Here is a 17,297-nt window from a genome sequence, read left to right as displayed (position 1 = left end):
ATGTTGGTACATTCCACTAGAGGGGCAACTCTCTGGGGGAGGGGAAAAGCAGGAGACGTGAGGGAGAGGTGTGGCCCTATTAGCAAGCAGGCTGATAACTTTCAGGTAAAGCCACTCCCCACCTACCCAGTGCTTCCCAAAACCAGACAGAGAAATTGAAAAAATTAAATTGAATTAAGAGGAAGAGAGAGAGCGAGAGAGTGAGAGAGCGAGAGATAGAGACAGAAAGGAGAGAGGGACAAAGAGACAGAAATGACAGAGAGAGAGAAAGGAGAGAGAGGGACAGAGGGACAGAGAAATGACAGAGAGAGAGAGAAAGGAGAGAGAGGGACAGAGGGACAGAGAAATGACAGAGAGAGAGACAGAAAGGAGAGAGAGAAAGGAGAGGGACAGAGAGACAGAGAAATGACAGAGAGAGTGAGAAAGGAGAGAGAGGGACAGAGGGACAGAGAAAGGACAGAGATAGAGACAGAAAGGAGAGAGAGAAAGGAGAGAGGGACAGAGAGACAGAGAAAGGACAGAGAGAGAGATAGGAGAGAGAGGGACAGAGAGACAGAGAAAGGAGAGAGAGAAAGGAGAGAGGGACAGAGACAGAGAAAGGACAGAGATAGAGAAAGGAGAGAGAGGGACAGAGAGACAGAGAAAGGAGAGAGAGAAAGGAGAGAGGGACAGAGAGACAACACATACAGTGCCTTGCGAAAGTATTCGGCCCCCTTGAACTTTGCGACCTTTTGCCACATTTCAGGCTTCAAACAAGTGAAGAATCAACAACAAGTGGGACACAATCATGAAGTGGAACGACATTTATTGGATATTTCAAACTTTTTTAACAAATCAAAAACTGAAAAATTGGGCGTGCAAAATTATTCAGCCCCTTTACTTTCAGTGCAGCAAACTCTCTCCAGAAGTTCAATGAGGATCTCTGAATGATCCAATGTTGACCTAAATGACTAATGATGATAAATACAATCCACCTGTGTGTAATCAAGTCTCCGTATAAATGCACCTGCACTGTGATAGTCTCAGAGGTCCGTCAAAAGCGCAGAGAGCATCATGAAGAACAAGGAACACACCAGGCAGGTCCGAGATACTGTTGTGAAGAAGTTTAAAGCCGGATTTGGATACAAAAAGATTTCCCAAGCTTTAAAAATCCCAAGGAGCACTGTGCAAGCGATAATATTGAAATGGAAGGAGTATCAGACCACTGCAAATCTACCAAGACCTGGCCGTCCCTCTAAACTTTCAGCTCATACAAGGAGAAGACTGATCAGAGATGCAGCCAAGAGGCCCATGATCACTCTGGATGAACTGCAGAGATCTACAGCTGAGGTGGGAGACTGTCCATAGGACAACAATCAGTCGTATATTGCACAAATCTGGCCTTTATGGAAGAGTGGCAAGAAGAAAGCCATTTCTTAAAGATATCCATAAAAAGTGTCGTTTAAAGTTTGCCACAAGCCACCTGGGAGACACACCAAACATGTGGAAGAAGGTGCTCTGGTCAGATGAAACCAAAATTGAACTTTTTGGCAACAATGCAAAACGTTATGTTTGGCGTAAAAGCAACACAGCTCATCACCCTGAACACACCATCCCCACTGTCAAACATGGTGGTGGCAGCATCATGGTTTGGGCCTGCTTTTCTTCAGCAGGGACAGGGAAGATGGTTAAAATTGATGGGAAGATGGATGGAGCCAAATACAGGACCCTTCTGGAAGAAAACCTGATGTAGTCTGCAAAAGACCTGATACTGGGACGGAGATTTGTCTTCCAACAAGACAATGATCCAAAACATAAAGCAAAATCTACAATGGAATGGTTCAAAAATAAACATATCTAGGTGTTAGAATGGCCAAGTCAAAGTCCAGACCTGAATCCAATCGAGAATCTGTGGAAAGAACTGAAAACTGCTGTTCACAAATGCTCTCCATCCAACCTCACTGAGCTCGAGCTGTTTTGCAAGGAGGAATGGGAAAAAATGTCAGTCTCTCGATGTGCAAAACTGATAGAGACATACCCCAAGCGACTTACAGCTGTAATCGCAGCAAAAGGTGGCGCTACAAAGTATTAACTTAAGCGGGCTGAATAATTTTGCACGCCCAATTTGTCAGTTTTTGATTTGTTAAAAAAGTTTGAAATATCCAATAAATGTCGTTCCACTTCATGATTGTGTCCCACTTGTTGTTGATTCTTCACAAAAAAATACAGTTTTATATCTTTATGTTTGAAGCCTGAAATGTGGCAAAAGGTCGCAAAGTTCAAGGGGGCCGAATACTTTCGCAAGGCACTGTATTATTGCTATAGGTCCCCCTCTTACAGTCTGGCTCCATAACCAGTGTCTCTCTACACAGTGCATAGGAGGCACCTGTAATTAGTGCATGTTTGGCCTGTTACCCCAGGTTACCGTGAATTAGCTAGGCTACCAATCAGTCACGTCAGAGGCACCCCCCTTCCTGTTCCAGCTTTATAAGTCAGATATGCAGCCACTGAGTCCAGCCAAACGAAAGAGCAACAGCCACCCCCCCCCCCCCCTCCAAAAGTCAGGTCCCAAGCCCCCCCCCCAAAAGCCAGGTCCCAAGCCCCCACCACCCACTCCAACAGCGTAGTACCAAGCTCTCCCACCAGTCTTTCACATTCCACAACCTTTACTATGTAGTAACATGTCTGAGGTGTTGCCACAGGGCTCCTATAGTGGGGGATTGACAAGAGCAGACCTGTCCTGACGTGGTGTACTGTAGACACCATCACCTAGCAGAATGACAGACTGTGCCCAGGAAGAAAGATGAAACACACACTGATAAAGGGTTCACCTCCATGGTTCCTGTTCACAGCTCTGTGTGCTGGGGGCACCCCCACAGACAGAGTTTAATTAGCCCTGGCATCGTAGCATGTTAGCAGGGTACCCGTAGCGCCACACGGTCCCGAGCGGCAGGGTGACAGACACGTCCCGAGCGGCAGGGTGACAGACACGTCCCGAGCGGCAGGGTGACACACAGACACGTCCCAAACGGCAGGGTGACAGACACATCCCGAGCGGCAGGGTGACAGACACATCCCGAGCGGCAGGGTGACAGACACATCCCGAGCGGCAGGGTGACAGACACGTCCCGAGCGGCAGGGTGACAGACACGTCCCGAGCGGCAGGGTGACAGACACGTCCCGAGCGGCAGGGTGACAGACACGTCCCGAGCGGCAGGGTGACAGACACGTCCCGAGCGGCAGGGTGACAGACACGTCCCGAACGGCAGGGTGACAGACACGTCCCGAGCAGCAGGGTGACAGACACGTCCCGAGCAGCAGGGTGACAGACACGTCCCGAGCGGCAGGGTGACAGACACGTCCCGAGCAGCAGGGTGACAGACACGTCCCGAGCAGCAGGGTGAGGTCCCGGGACTGGAAGTTAACTGGTGAGTGGTAACAGTGCAGAACCCAATAAAGTTGAAAATCCTTAGTAGAGATGGATTCCTTTTCTAGAGCAGAAAAAAAGTAAAGAACATGTCTAGGAATTCATTTCCATCAGCAATAGAACTGCTTCTCTTCAGAGTTCTGCATTCTGACGACCACTCAGGGCATCAGTCCATTTCTGCCCCGAACAAATGGTTAAAACCCTCTGGCTTCCTCTCTGGTGCACCAGATGTGAGAAGGGTTAACAGGAAAGCGAGGCGTGTGTTCCCAAGGACAGTGTTACGCTGTGTGAGGTCAGCGACCGCTCCAAAGACAAGAAGAGAAGCTAAACGGAACGAGGAACAAGGTATAAAACTGGGCAGGGTACAGGAAACCAACAGCTTTTTATGGGATTCTCATCCTATTGTCCAGCTATGGAGAATTTAACTAACTCTTTCCCTCCTCTGGATAACACTAGTGTGATAGAGTTTAATTAAATTCAACTCTGTTAAGTATCTGATGTGCTGGTTTAAATTGAACTCCAGGTCCTTGTGCATTATTAACAGAGGACACCCAATCCACTCAGGGCCTGGTTCACAACGTAAAACCACCCAATCCCCTCAGGGCCTGGTTCACAACGTAAAACCACCCAATCCCCCCAGGGCCTGGTTCACAACGTAAAACCACCCAATCCCCCCAGGGCCTGGTTCACAACGTAAAACCACCCAATCCCCCCAGGGCCTGGTTCACAACGTAAAACCACCCAATCCCCCCAGGGCCTGGTTCACAACGTAAAACCACCCAATCCCTCCCAGGGCCTGGTTCACAACGTAAAACCACCCAATCCCCCCAGGGCCTGGTTCACAGCGTAAAACCACCCAATCCCCCCAGGGCCTGGTTCACAACGTAAAACCACCCAATCCCCCCAGGGCCTGGTTCACAGCGTAAAACCACCCAATCCCCCCAGGGCCTGGTTCACAGCGTAAAACCACCCAATCCCTCCAGGGCCTGGTTCACAACGTAAAAGCACCCAATCCCCCCAGGGCCTGGTTCACAGCGTAAAACCACCCAATCCCCCCAGGGCCTGGTTCACAACGTAAAACCACCCAATCCCCTCAGGGCCTGGTTCACAATGTAAAACTATGAGGATGTGCCTTGTGAGAGGGACTGAAACCAGAGCCTCCATCATACACACATACAGAGAGACAGACCAGACGGGTGCAAGGCTTAATCGAGAGAGAGAGAAAACGTGTAGGGGGGGCAGAAAGAGAGAGAAAACGTGTGGGGGGGCAGAGAGAGAGAGAGAAAACGTGTGGGGGGGGGGGGGCAGAGAGAGAGAGAGAGAAAACGTGTGGGGGGGGCAGAGAGAGAGAGAGAGAAAACGTGTGGGGGGGGGCAGAGAGAGAGAGAGAAAACGTGAGGGGGGGCAGAGAGAGAGAGAGAAAACGTGTGGGGGGGGGGCAGAGAGAGAGAGAGAGAAAACGTGTGGGGGGGGGGGGGCAGAGAGAGAGAGAGAGAAAACGTGTGGGGGGGGGCAGAGAGAGAGAGAGAGAAAACGTGTGGGGGGGGCAGAGAGAGAGAGAGAGAAAATGTGTGGGGGGGGGCAGAGAGAGAGAGAAAACGTGAGGGGGGGCAGAGAGAGAGAGAGAAAACGTGAGGGGGGGGCAGAGAGAGAGAGAAAACGTGTGGGGGGGGCCAGAGAGAGAGAGAAAACGTGTGGGGGGGCAGAGAGAGAGAGAAAACGTGTGGGGGGGCAGAGAGAGAGAGAAAACGTGTGGGGGGGCAGAGAGAGAGAGAGAAAACGTGTGGGGGGGCAGAGAGAGAGAGAGAAAATGTGTGGGGGGGGCAGAGAGAGAGAGAGAGAAAACGTGTGGGGGGGGCAGAGAGAGAGAGAGAGAAAACGTGTGGGGGGGGCAGAGAGAGAGAGAGAGAAAATGTGTGGGGGGGGGCAGAGAGAGAGAGAAAACGTGAGGGGGGGCAGAGAGAGAGAGAGAGAAAACGTGTGGGGGGGGCAGAGAGAGAGAGAAAACGTGTGGGGGGGGCAGAGAGAGAGAGAAAACGTGTGGGGGGGGCAGAGAGAGAGAGAAAACGTGTGGGGGGGGCAGAGAGAGAGAGAAAACGTGTGGGGGGGGGCAGAGAGAGAGAGAGAAAACGTGTGGGGGGGCAGAGAGAGAGAGAGAAAACGTGTGGGGGGCAGAGAGAGAGAGAAAACGTGTGGGGGGGCAGAGAGAGAGAAAACGTGTGGGGGGGGGGGCAGAGAGAGAGAAACTTTTCTTCATCACAGTAGAAAGAGAAATGCAGGACTCTACCATCTCATGCTATAAACAAACTAACTAATACTAACCAACAGCTGAAGACACGGTCAGAATGAATAAAGACCAACCAAAGTCCACAACCAAAGCCACAAAGGTCACTTCATTAGACAAATGTCCTCACCAGCCAAACCACAGACGTTCCTGAATTTACCTCAGCGACACAGTATGCAAAACTGAGTTCTTCTCTGGTTGAGGTGCTTCCTGCTCATGACCTACCCAGTTCAGATACGCAAGTGATATGAACACTTTAGAATTACACAAGAGCAATAATTTCAAAGCCACACCGCGGTTCTGTTTCCCTCCATGGCAGAAACGTTGGCGATTACATGCATGTCACAGTCCGTAGGACTACTTCCTGTAGGAACACAATTTTATTTACCTTTATTTAACTAGGCAAGTCAGTTAAGAACAAATTCTTATTTTCAATGACGGCCTAGTGGGTAACTGCCTGTTCAGGGGCAGAACGACAGATTTGTACCTTGTCAGCTCGGGGATTTGAACCTGCAACCTTCCAGTTACTAGTCCAACCACTAGGCTACCCTGCCGCCCCATTACATGAGTCTCAATGCCATTACATGAGTCTCATCTCACCAGAAACCTCTCCAGCACTCGTTTTATTGGACCAGCCAGAGAGGCCTAGCAGTGTGTGTGTGTGTGTGTGTGTGTGTGTGATCCGTGAGGTCAGCAGTGGCCGTTACAGAGGGCAGAGGAGGATCAAGCCCATCATACATATTCTAGCACCGCGTGACACAGTAACGGCAGTTCATCTGAAGGACGGACAAGTGCTTTGTGTAACCTTGGAGAGCGTCCAGAATGACAACAGAAGGTTAAAACTCAAGCGTTTTACACTGGCTGGTTGAGGGACTACAGTAATGGGAGGGGGGGGGGGAAGACTTACCACCAACCCCCCCCCTTAACCAGAGTCCCTGTGGAGTCTCAATCACTAAGGCCATCTGCTGAGGGAGAAGGTTGCATTAAGGCCTTTCATCCCGTAGCTAAACGCACACAACAAAATGCAGCTAGTGTGGACTTATACAGTAGCTTCCCTCTCCGCTTGTGGGAACAAACTCTACTCTCTCTCTACCCCAGTAGTCTAGAATTAAAATAAATGTTGTCATACCTGTGGCATACGGTCTGATTTACCACAGATGTCAGCCAATCAGCATTCAGGGCTAGAACCACCCAGTTTGTAACAGGCCTTATGTGATTTCACCACATATCAAAAATAACAAATAAAAACACAGAGCAGTGTAAACATAATCCATGTGTCCCGTACCGTAGCATCAGCAGCCTCACTATCTACACCAGCTGCAGGTCTCTTACCTGGGGCAGGGCGGTGTTAAGCTGCCTCTGCAGCGAGTCCCTCTCGTGGCTGACCTCGTGCAGCTTGCCCTGGGTCAGGCCTAGGTTCTCCTGGGTCTCCCTCAGCGTGTCCAGTAGCCGGTCGCGTTCCTCCAGCATGGAAACCATCAGAGATTCAAAGTGCCCCTCCGAGTCCGAATGAAGAGGCGAGCCAGACCCCCGCCGGCCACCCGAAGGCCCCTCCGACTCGCTGATGGTGGGCATCACCTCGCACATCATCTAGGATAGGAGGAGAGGGGTGGAGAGAGAAATGGGAGAGAGGAATAGAGACAGAGAGGGAGAAAATGTCAGAGAAAGAAGTCGCCAACACATACAAGGACAACGCCTCGGAGCTCAACAGCGTCTTGATCTTTACATCAGAGTTGAATGACTTGTCACACATCAGGATCAATGACAACGTCACTAAGCGGCGCTCTCCATGGAAAACCGTTCCGAACACGGAAACATGAAACCGCTAGGTGACCATGAACATACATTGTATTTTCTTCATATTTGACTCAGGGGAAATCATTAATTTCATTCACAACCGAGAGCACAGAAAGATAGCCAGGGAGGGCTGGACACAACAACCTGCCAGCACTGCCACGATGGGCCGCGAGACACTGGGCCGCGAGACACTGGACCTCACACTTGTGTTAAGTTACGAGTGCTGACATTTCTGTGTGGTGCCATCTCTGGTGTTCTGTGTGACAGAGTGCTTGCAGAGATTCTATGAAGTTTGTCTCTAAACACACTCAAAATACACACGTACACAGCCCATCAACAGAAACACCCGGCCCCATCAACAGAAACACCTGGCCCCATCAACAGAAACACCCGGGCCATCAACAGAAACACCCGGGCCATCAACAGAAACACCCGGGCCATCAACAGAAACACCCGGGCCATCAACAGAACCGATAAAGATCCAGCGCAACGTGACGAAGGTACTCTCACTATCTCCCCATCTGCACTCAATAAATCAGCACCTTGAGCCAAGCTGTTGTCTGAAGGGTAGCGGCAGGCACGCACGGAGAGAACGTTCATTTGCGGTGAGAAAACAGAACACAGTGGGGAAGGCCTCCACACACAATCAGGCCGTATATATTGCACTAACTGGTTACTGCAATGTAGCTGATGTATAATTTAGTAAACCAAAACTACTTGGTAGGTCTGCTGTAAACCACTGTATTAAACAAGAGGGGAGCCCAGTCAAAGCACTCTTTTCTGCAACCGGTTTGTTAAGCACAACTCCATTACTATAATAATGGGCTTTTCTGCAACCTGTTTGTTAAGCACAACTCCATTACTATAATAATGGGCTTTTCTGCAACCGGTTTGTTAAGCACAACTCCATGAATATAATAATGGGCTTTTCTGCAACCTGTTTGTTAAGCACAACTCCATGAATATAATAATGGGCTTTTCTGCAACCTGTTTGTTAAGCACAACTCCATGAATATAATAATGGGCTTTTCTGCAACCTGTTTGTTAAGCACAACTCCATTAATATAATAATGGGCTTTTCTGCAACTTGTTTGTTAAGCACAACTCCATTAATATAATAATGGGCTTTTCTGCAACTTGTTTGTTAAGCACAACTCCATTACTATAATAATGCATCTAATTATAATGATAATAATTAATGCCATTTAACAGATGCCCTTATCCAAAGCAACTGAAAGTCATGCTAGCGGGAATCAAACCCACTATCCTGGCGTTGCAAGTGCCATTTTCTAACGACTGAGAAATGGCCTTCTTCGTCACGGCCCTGATCCGCGGAGAGAAATGGCTTCTTCATTAAATAAAATGCTATTGGTCACATCCACATAGTTAGCAGATGTTATTGAGGCTGTAGAGAAATGCTTGTCTTCCTAACTCCAATAGTGTAGTATCTAACAATTCACACAAACCTAAAAAGTAGAAGAATGGAATTAATAAATAAAAATAAATATATATATATATATATATATAGCTCAAAAATATTAAGGGAACACTAAAATAACACATCCTAGATCTGAATGAATGAAATATTCTTATTAAATACTTTTTTCTTTACATAGTTGAATGTGCTGACAACAAAATCACAAAAATGATCAATGGAAATCAAATGTATGAACCCATGGAGGTTTGGATTTGGAGTCCCACTCAAAATTAAAGTGGAAAACCACACTACAGGCTAATCCAACTTTGATGCAATGTCCTTAAAACAAGTCCAAATGAGGCTCAGTAGTGTGTGTGGCCTCCACGTGCCTGTATGACCTCCCTACAACGCCTGGGCATGCTCCTGATGAGGTGGTGGATGGTCTCATGAGGGATCTCCTCCCAGACCTGGACTAAAGCATCCGCCAACTCCTGGACAGTCTGTTGGTGGATTGAGCAAGACATGATGTCCCAGATGTGCTCAATTGGATTCAGGTCTGGGGAACGGGAGGGCCAGTCCATAGCATCAATGCCTTCCTCTTGCAGGAACTGCTGACACACTCCAGCCACATGAGGTCTAGCATTGTCTTGCATTAGGAGGAACCCAGGGCCAACCGCACCAGCATATGGTTTCACAAGGGGTCTGAGGATCTCATCTCTGTCACATGCTCAGTGTGAACCTGCTTTCATCTGTGAAGAGCACAGGGCGCCAGTGGCGAATTTGCCAATCTAGGTGTTCTCTGGCAAATGCCAAACGTCCTGCACAGTGTTGGGCTGTAGGCACAACACCCACCTGTGGACATCGGAACCTCATACCACCCTCATGGAGTCTGTTTCCGTACCGTTTGAGCAGACACATGCACATTTGTGGCCTGCTGGAGGTCATTTTGCAGGGCTCTGGCAGTGCTCCTCCTTGCACCAAGGCGGAGGTAGCGATCCTGCTGCTGGGTTGTTGCCCTCCTACGGCCTCCTCCTCCACGTCTCCTGATGTACTGGCCTGTCTCCTGGTAGCGCTTCTATGCTCTGGACACTACGCTGACAGACACAGCAAACCTTGCCACAGCTCGCATTGATGTGCCATCCTGGATGAGCTGCACTACCTGAGCCACTTGTAGCATGAGACGGAGTCTACAACCCACACCACTAGAGTGAAAGCACCGCCAGCATTCAAAAGTGACCAAAACATCAGCCAGGAAGCATAGGAACTGAGAAGTGGTCTGTGGTCACCACCTGCAGAACCACTCCTTTATTGGGGGATGTCTTGCTAATTGCCTATAATTTCCCCATGTTGTCGATTCCATTTGCACAACAGCATGTGAAATTTATTGGCAATCAGTGTTGCTTCCTAAGTGGACAGTTTGATTTCACAGAAGTGTGATTGACTTGGAGTTACATTGTGTTGTTTAAGTGTTCCCTTTATTTTTTGGAGCAGTGTATATATATATATATATATATATATATATCAATATGACCCTGGTCTGCAGAGAGTCAGTATACATCTCATACACTAATAGTTGTATTAGTTCCCATCCTGACAGACACCTCGTTAAGTTCGCTGATGACACTGCCTGTTGTTGTATTAGTTCCCATGTTGCATGATGATGAGGAACGTCCTAAATGACTGAAGAGTGGTGTGACCAATCACACTTGGTCCTCCACACCAACAAGACCAAAGAGATGTGCATAGACGTCAGGAAGAGAACACCACCTACCTCTGCAACATCTATCAGAGGTCAGAACATAGAGATTGTAGAGGAATACACATACCTGGGTGTCCTCTTGGACAATAAGCTTCAGTGGAGTAAATGTACAGACCTGATCTACATTAAAAAAAACGAGTCAACAGAGATGGACTTTTCTCAGAAAGCTGGGATCTTTTAATGTTAATTGTACTATACTGACTCTGTTTTACAAATCTTTCAGTGAGAGTATTTTAACTGTTTGTATTGTTTGTTGGTTTGGCAATGCCACCGTCAGCCAGACAAATATGCCGAGAAGGATTATCACCACAGCAAGCAAGGTACTTGGAGTCAAACAGACAGGCCTGGATGAGATCTTTAAGGTCAGGGCCCTCCCCAAGGTACTAGGAGTCAAACAGACAGGCCTGGATGAGATCTTTAAGATCAGGGCCCTCTGCAAGGCTCACAAAATAATTTTAGACCCAAGCCACCCCCTGTACCTGGACTTTGAACTACTCCCCTCTGGGCGCAGGTATAGGGCACCCCGAAACAAGAAAAACACAACTAGACAATAATCTCCCTGGTCTGCAGAGAGTCAGTATACTGAGTAATGGCTTCTTCATCATCATCATCATCATGACCCTGGTCTGCAGAGAGTCAGTATACTGAGACTTCATCAGGACCCTGGTCTGCAGAGAGTCAGTAGACTGAGTAATGACTTCTTCATAATGGCCCTGGTCTGCAGAGAGTCAGTAGACTGAGAAATGACTTCTTCATAATGGCCCTGGTCTGCAGAGAGTCAGTAGACTGAGTAATGACTTCTTCATCAGGACCCTGGTCTGCAGAGTCAGTAGACTGAGTAATGACTTCTTAATCAGGACCCTGGTCTGCAGAGAGTCAGTAGACTGAGTAATGACTTCTTAATCAGGACCCTGGTCTGCAGAGAGTCAGTATACTGAGACTTCATCAGGACCCTGGTCTGCAGAGAGTCAGTAGACTGAGTAATGACTTCTTCATAATGGCCCTGGTCTGCAGAGAGTCAGTAGACTGAGAAATGACTTCTTCATAATGGCCCTGGTCTGCAGAGAGTCAGTAGACTGAGTAATGACTTCTTCATCAGGACCCTGGTCTGCAGAGTCAGTAGACTGAGTAATGACTTCTTAATCAGGACCCTGGTCTGCAGAGAGTCAGTAGACTGAGTAATGACTTCTTAATCAGGACCCTGGTCTGCAGAGAGTCAGTAGACTGAGTAATGACTTCTTAATCAGGACCCTGGTCTGCAGAGAGTCAGTAGACTGAGTAATGACTTCTTCATCAGGACCCTGGTCTGCAGAGTCAGTAGACTGAGTAATGACTTCTTAATCAGGACCCTGGTCTGCAGAGAGTCAGTAGACTGAGTAATGACTTCTTAATCAGGACCCTGGTCTGCAGAGAGTCAGTATACTGAGTAATGGGTTCTTCATCATGACCCTGGTCTGCAGAGAGTCAGTAGACTGAGTAATGGGTTCTTCATCATGACCCCGGTCCGCAGAGTGTCTGTATATGCTGCTAGAACATGTTATAAGGAGGGGGTCCTTTATGCTTTCCAAGGGCCAATTCCTAACTGGAGATTTGTGCTTGATGAGGTTTGCACCAAAGCCTGTGGTGCATCAGATGATGAAGCCAGACCACTACACTACTCAGCCCTTGAATATAATAATGGGCTTTTCTGCAACCGGTTTGTTAAGCACAACTCCATTAATATAATAAATGGGCTTTTCTGCAACCGGTTTGTTGAGCACAACTCCATGAATATAATAATGGGCTTTTCTGCAACCGGTTTGTTAAGCACAACTCCATTAATATAATAAATGGGCTTTTCTGCAACCTGTTTGTTAAGCACAACTCCATGAATATAATAATGGGCTTTTCTGCAACCGGTTTGTTAAGCACAACTCCATTACTATAATAATGCATCTAATTATAATGATAATAATTAATGCCATTTAACAGATGCCCTTATCCAAAGCAACTGAAAGTCATGCTAGCGGGAATCAAACCCACTATCCTGGCGTTGCAAGTGCCATTTTCTAACGACTGAGAAATGGCCTTCTTCGTCACGGCCCTGATCCGCGGAGAGAAATGGCTTCTTCATTAAATAAAATGCTATTGGTCACATCCACATAGTTAGCAGATGTTATTGAGGCTGTAGAGAAATGCTTGTCTTCCTAACTCCAATAGTGTAGTATCTAACAATTCACACAAACCTGAAAAGTAGAAGAATGGAATTAATAAATAAAAATAAATATATATATATATATATATATAGCTCAAAAATATTAAGGGAACACTAAAATAACACATCCTAGATCTGAATGAATGAAATATTCTTATTAAATACTTTTTTCTTTACATAGTTGAATGTGCTGACAACAAAATCACAAAAATTATCAATGGAAATCCAATTTATGAACCCATGGAGGTTTGGATTTGGAGTCCCACTCAAAATTAAAGTGGAAAACCACACTACAGGCTAATCCAACTTTGATGCAATGTCCTTAAAACAAGTCCAAATGAGGCTCAGTAGTGTGTGTGGCCTCCACGTGCCTGTATGACCTCCCTACAACGCCTGGGCATGCTCCTGATGAGGTGGTGGATGGTCTCATGAGGGATCTCCTCCCAGACCTGGACTAAAGCATCCGCCAACTCCTGGACAGTCTGTTGGTGGATTGAGCGAGACATGATGTCCCAGATGTGCTCAATTGGATTCAGGTCTGGGGAACGGGAGGGCCAGTCCATAGCATCAATGCCTTCCTCTTGCAGGAACTGCTGACACACTCCAGCCACATGAGGTCTAGCATTGTCTTGCATTAGGAGGAACCCAGGGCCAACCGCACCAGCATATGGTTTCACAAGGGGTCTGAGGATCTCATCTCTGTCACGTCTGTCACTTGGTACCTAATGGCAGTCAGGCTACCTCTGCCGAGCACATGGAGGGCTGTGCGGCCCCCCAAAGAAATGCCACCCTACACCATGACTGACCCATCGCCAAACCGGTCATGCTGGAGGATGTTGCAGGCAGCAGAATGTTCTCCACGGCGTCTCCAGACTGTCACATGTGCTCAGTGTGAACCTGCTTTCATCTGTGAAGAGCACAGGGCGCCAGTGGCGAATTTGCCAATCTAGGTGTTCTCTGGCAAATGCCAAACGTCCTGCACAGTGTTGGGCTGTAAGCACAACACCCACCTGTGGACATCAGAACCTCATACCACCCTCATGGAGTCTGTTTCCGTACCGTTTGAGCAGACACATGCACATTTGTGGCCTGCTGGAGGTCATTTTGCAGGGCTCTGGCAGTGCTCCTCCTTGCACCAAGAGAGGAGGTAGCGATCCTGCTGCTGGGTTGTTGCCCTCCTACGGCGGCCTCCTCCACGTCTCCTGATGTACTGGCCTGTCTCCTGGTAGCGCTTCTATGCTCTGGACACTACGCTGACAGACACAGCAAACCTTCTTGCCACAGCTCGCATTGATGTGCCATCCTGGATGAGCTGCACTACCTGAGCCACTTGTAGCATGAGACGGAGTCTACAACCCACACCACTAGAGTGAAAGCACCGCCAGCATTCAAAAGTGACCAAAACATCAGCCAGGAAGCATAGGAACTGAGAAGTGGTCTGTGGTCCCCACCTGCAGAACCACTCCTTTATTGGGGGTGCCTTGCTAATTGCCTATAATTTCCCCATGTTGTCGATTCCATTTGCACAACAGCATGTGAAATTTATTGTCAATCAGTGTTGCTTCCTAAGTGGACAGTTTGATTTCACAGAAGTGTGATTGACTTGGAGTTACATTGTGTTGTTTAAGTGTTCCCTTTATTTTTTGGAGCAGTATATATATATCAATATGACCCTGGTCTGCAGAGAGTCAGTATACATCTCATACACTAATAGTTGTATTAGTTCCCATCCTGACAGACACCTCGTTAAGTTCGCTGATGACACTGCCTGTTGTTGAATTAGTTCCCATGTTGCATGATGATGAGGAACGTCCTAAATGACTGAAGAGTGGTGTGACCAATCACACTTGGTCCTCCACACCAACAAGACCAAAGAGATGTGCATAGACGTCAGGAAGAGAACACCACCTACCTCTGCAACATCTATCAGAGGTCAGAACATAGAGATTGTAGAGGAATACACATACCCGGGTGTCCTCTTGGACAATAAGCTTCAGTGGAGTAAATGTACAGACCTGATCTACATTTAAAAAAAAGAGTCAACAGAGATGGACTTTTCTCAGAAAGCTGGGATCTTTTAATGTTAATTGTACTATACTGACTCTGTTTTACAAATCTTTCAGTGAGAGTATTTTAACTGTTTGTATTGTTTGGCAATGCCACCGTCAGCCAGACAAATATGCCGAGAAGGATTATCACCACAGCAAGCAAGGTACTTGGAGTCAAACAGACAGGCCTGGATGAGATCTTTAAGGTCAGGACCCTCCCCAAGGTACTTGGAGTCAAACAGACAGGACTGGATGAGATCTTTAAGGTCAGGGCCCTCCCCAAGGTACTTGGAGTCAAACAGACAGGCCTGGATGAGATCTTTAAGGTCAGGGCCCTCCCCAAGGTACTTGGAGTCAAACAGACAGGACTGGATGAGATCTTTAAGGTTAGGGCCCTCCCCAAGGTACTTGGAGTCAAACAGACAGGCCTGGATGAGATCTTTAAGGTCAGGGCCCTCTGCAAGGCTGCAAGGCTCACAAAATCATTTTAGACCCAAGCCACCCCCTGTACCTGGACTTTGAACTGCTCCCCTCTGGGCGCAGGTATAGGGCACCCCGAAACAAGAAAAACACAACTAGACAATAATTTGTGCCAGGTGTGATATCCCCCCCCCCCCCTAAATAGCTTGGGCTAATGTTCCTATTGACCCAGTAAGGCCAGCAGGCTAATGTTCCTATTGACCCAGTAAGGCCAGCAGGCTAATGTTCCTATTGACCCAGTAAGGCCAGCAGGCTAATGTTCCTATTGACCCAGTAAGGCCAGCAGGCTAATGTTCCTATTGACCCAGTAAGGCCAGCAGGCTAATGTTCCTATTGACCCAGTAAGGCCAGCAGGCTAATGTTCCTATTGACCCAGTAAGGCCAGCAGGCTAATGTTCCTATTGACCCAGTAAGGCCAGCAGGCTCGTCTCTTTTTATTGGTATGTAACTGTTATGAAAGTCGTACTGTCAATTTGTTTTGCTATTTAAACACCATTTTAAACATGTACTTGACACTGCAACAACATTTCCCCATGGCGACAAAAAAGTCAGTAAAGTAAAGAATAATGACTTCTTCATCATGACCTTGGTCTGCAGAGAGTCAGTATACTGAGTAATGACTTCTTCATCATGACCCTGGTCTGCAGAGAGTCAGTATACTGAGTAATGACTTCTTCATCATGACCCTGGTCCACAGAGAGTCAGTATACTGAGTAATGACTTCTTCATGACCCTGGTCTGCAGAGAGTCAGTATACTGAGTAATGGCTTCTTCATCATGACCCTGGTCTGCAGAGAGTCAGTAGACTGAGTAATGACTTCTTCATCATGACCCTGGTCTGCAGAGAGTCAGTAGACTGAGTAATGACTTCTTCATCATGGCCCTGGTCCACAGAGAGTCAGTATACTGAGTAATGACTTCTTCATCATGACCCTGGTCTGCAGAGAGTCAGTAGACTGAGTAATGACTTCTTCATCATGGCCCTGGTCCACAGAGAGTCAGTAGACTGAGACTTCATCATGGCCCTGGTCCACAGAGAGTCAGTAGACTGAGTAATGACTTCTTCATCATGACCCTGGTCTGCAAAGAGTCAGTAGACTGAATAATGGCTTTTTCATCATGGCCCTGGTCCACAGAGAGTCAGTAGACTGAGTAATGACTTCTTCATCATGACCCTGGTCTGCAGAGAGTCAGTAGACTGAGTAATGGCTTCTTCATCATGGCCCTGGTCTGCAGAGAGTCAGTAGACTGAGTAATGACTTCTTCATCATCATGACCCTGGTCTGCAGAGTGTCAGTATACTGAGACTTCATCATGATCCTGGTCTGCAGAGAGTCAGTATACTGAGTAATGGGTTCTTCATCATGACCCTGGTCCACAGAGAGTCAGTAGACTGAGACTTCATCAGGACCCTGGTCCGCAGAGTGTCTGTATACGCTGCTAGAACATGTTATAAGGAGGGGGTCCTTTATGCTTTCCAAGGGCCAATTCCTAACTGGAGATTTGTGCTTGATGAGGTTTGCACCAAAGCCTGTGGTGCATCAGATGATGAAGCCAGACCACTACACTACTCAGCCCTTCCATTGACCAGACACTAAGAAACCCAATGTACACAAACACATGTAGACCTAGCCTACACTCACAATCACTCTGGATGTGTGTGTACACTAATATGGTTTTCCATTGTAAATGGGCAGGCATAAGATGTTGGGGATGCAGGCCTGACTGAGTGGTTGACTCCATCCACTGGCTCCACAACAGGGGGCTCAACACTGGCAATTAGGCCCTGTAGACGGGCAGGCATAAGATGTTGGGGATGCAGGCCTGACTGAGTGGTTGACTCCATCCACTTGCTCCACAACAGGGGGCTCAACACTGGCAATTAGGCCCTGTAGACGGGCCTCCAGGCGGG

General features: G+C 47.7%; 1 protein-coding gene across 50 annotated transcripts in view; it reads right to left on the bottom strand.

Moving 5' to 3' along the window:
* The window catches only part of ppfia1 (PTPRF interacting protein alpha 1), a 108,945-nt gene that overhangs the window by 89,490 nt on the left and 2,158 nt on the right, over positions 1-17,297 (bottom strand). For all 50 annotated transcript variants that reach the window (XM_090223108.1, XM_090223109.1, XM_090223122.1 and 47 more), the window contains exon 2: positions 7,023-7,280. In XM_090223108.1, the coding sequence (XP_090079234.1) occupies positions 7,023-7,280 (258 nt within the window). The remainder of the gene's footprint in view (positions 1-7,022; positions 7,281-17,297) is intronic.

Source organism: Oncorhynchus mykiss, chromosome 26, assembly GCF_057628025.1.
Source record: "Oncorhynchus mykiss isolate SJ-2025 chromosome 26, ASM5762802v1, whole genome shotgun sequence".
Classification (NCBI taxonomy): Eukaryota; Metazoa; Chordata; class Actinopteri; order Salmoniformes; family Salmonidae; genus Oncorhynchus; species Oncorhynchus mykiss.
This window is presented reverse-complemented; position numbering and strand designations above follow the sequence as displayed.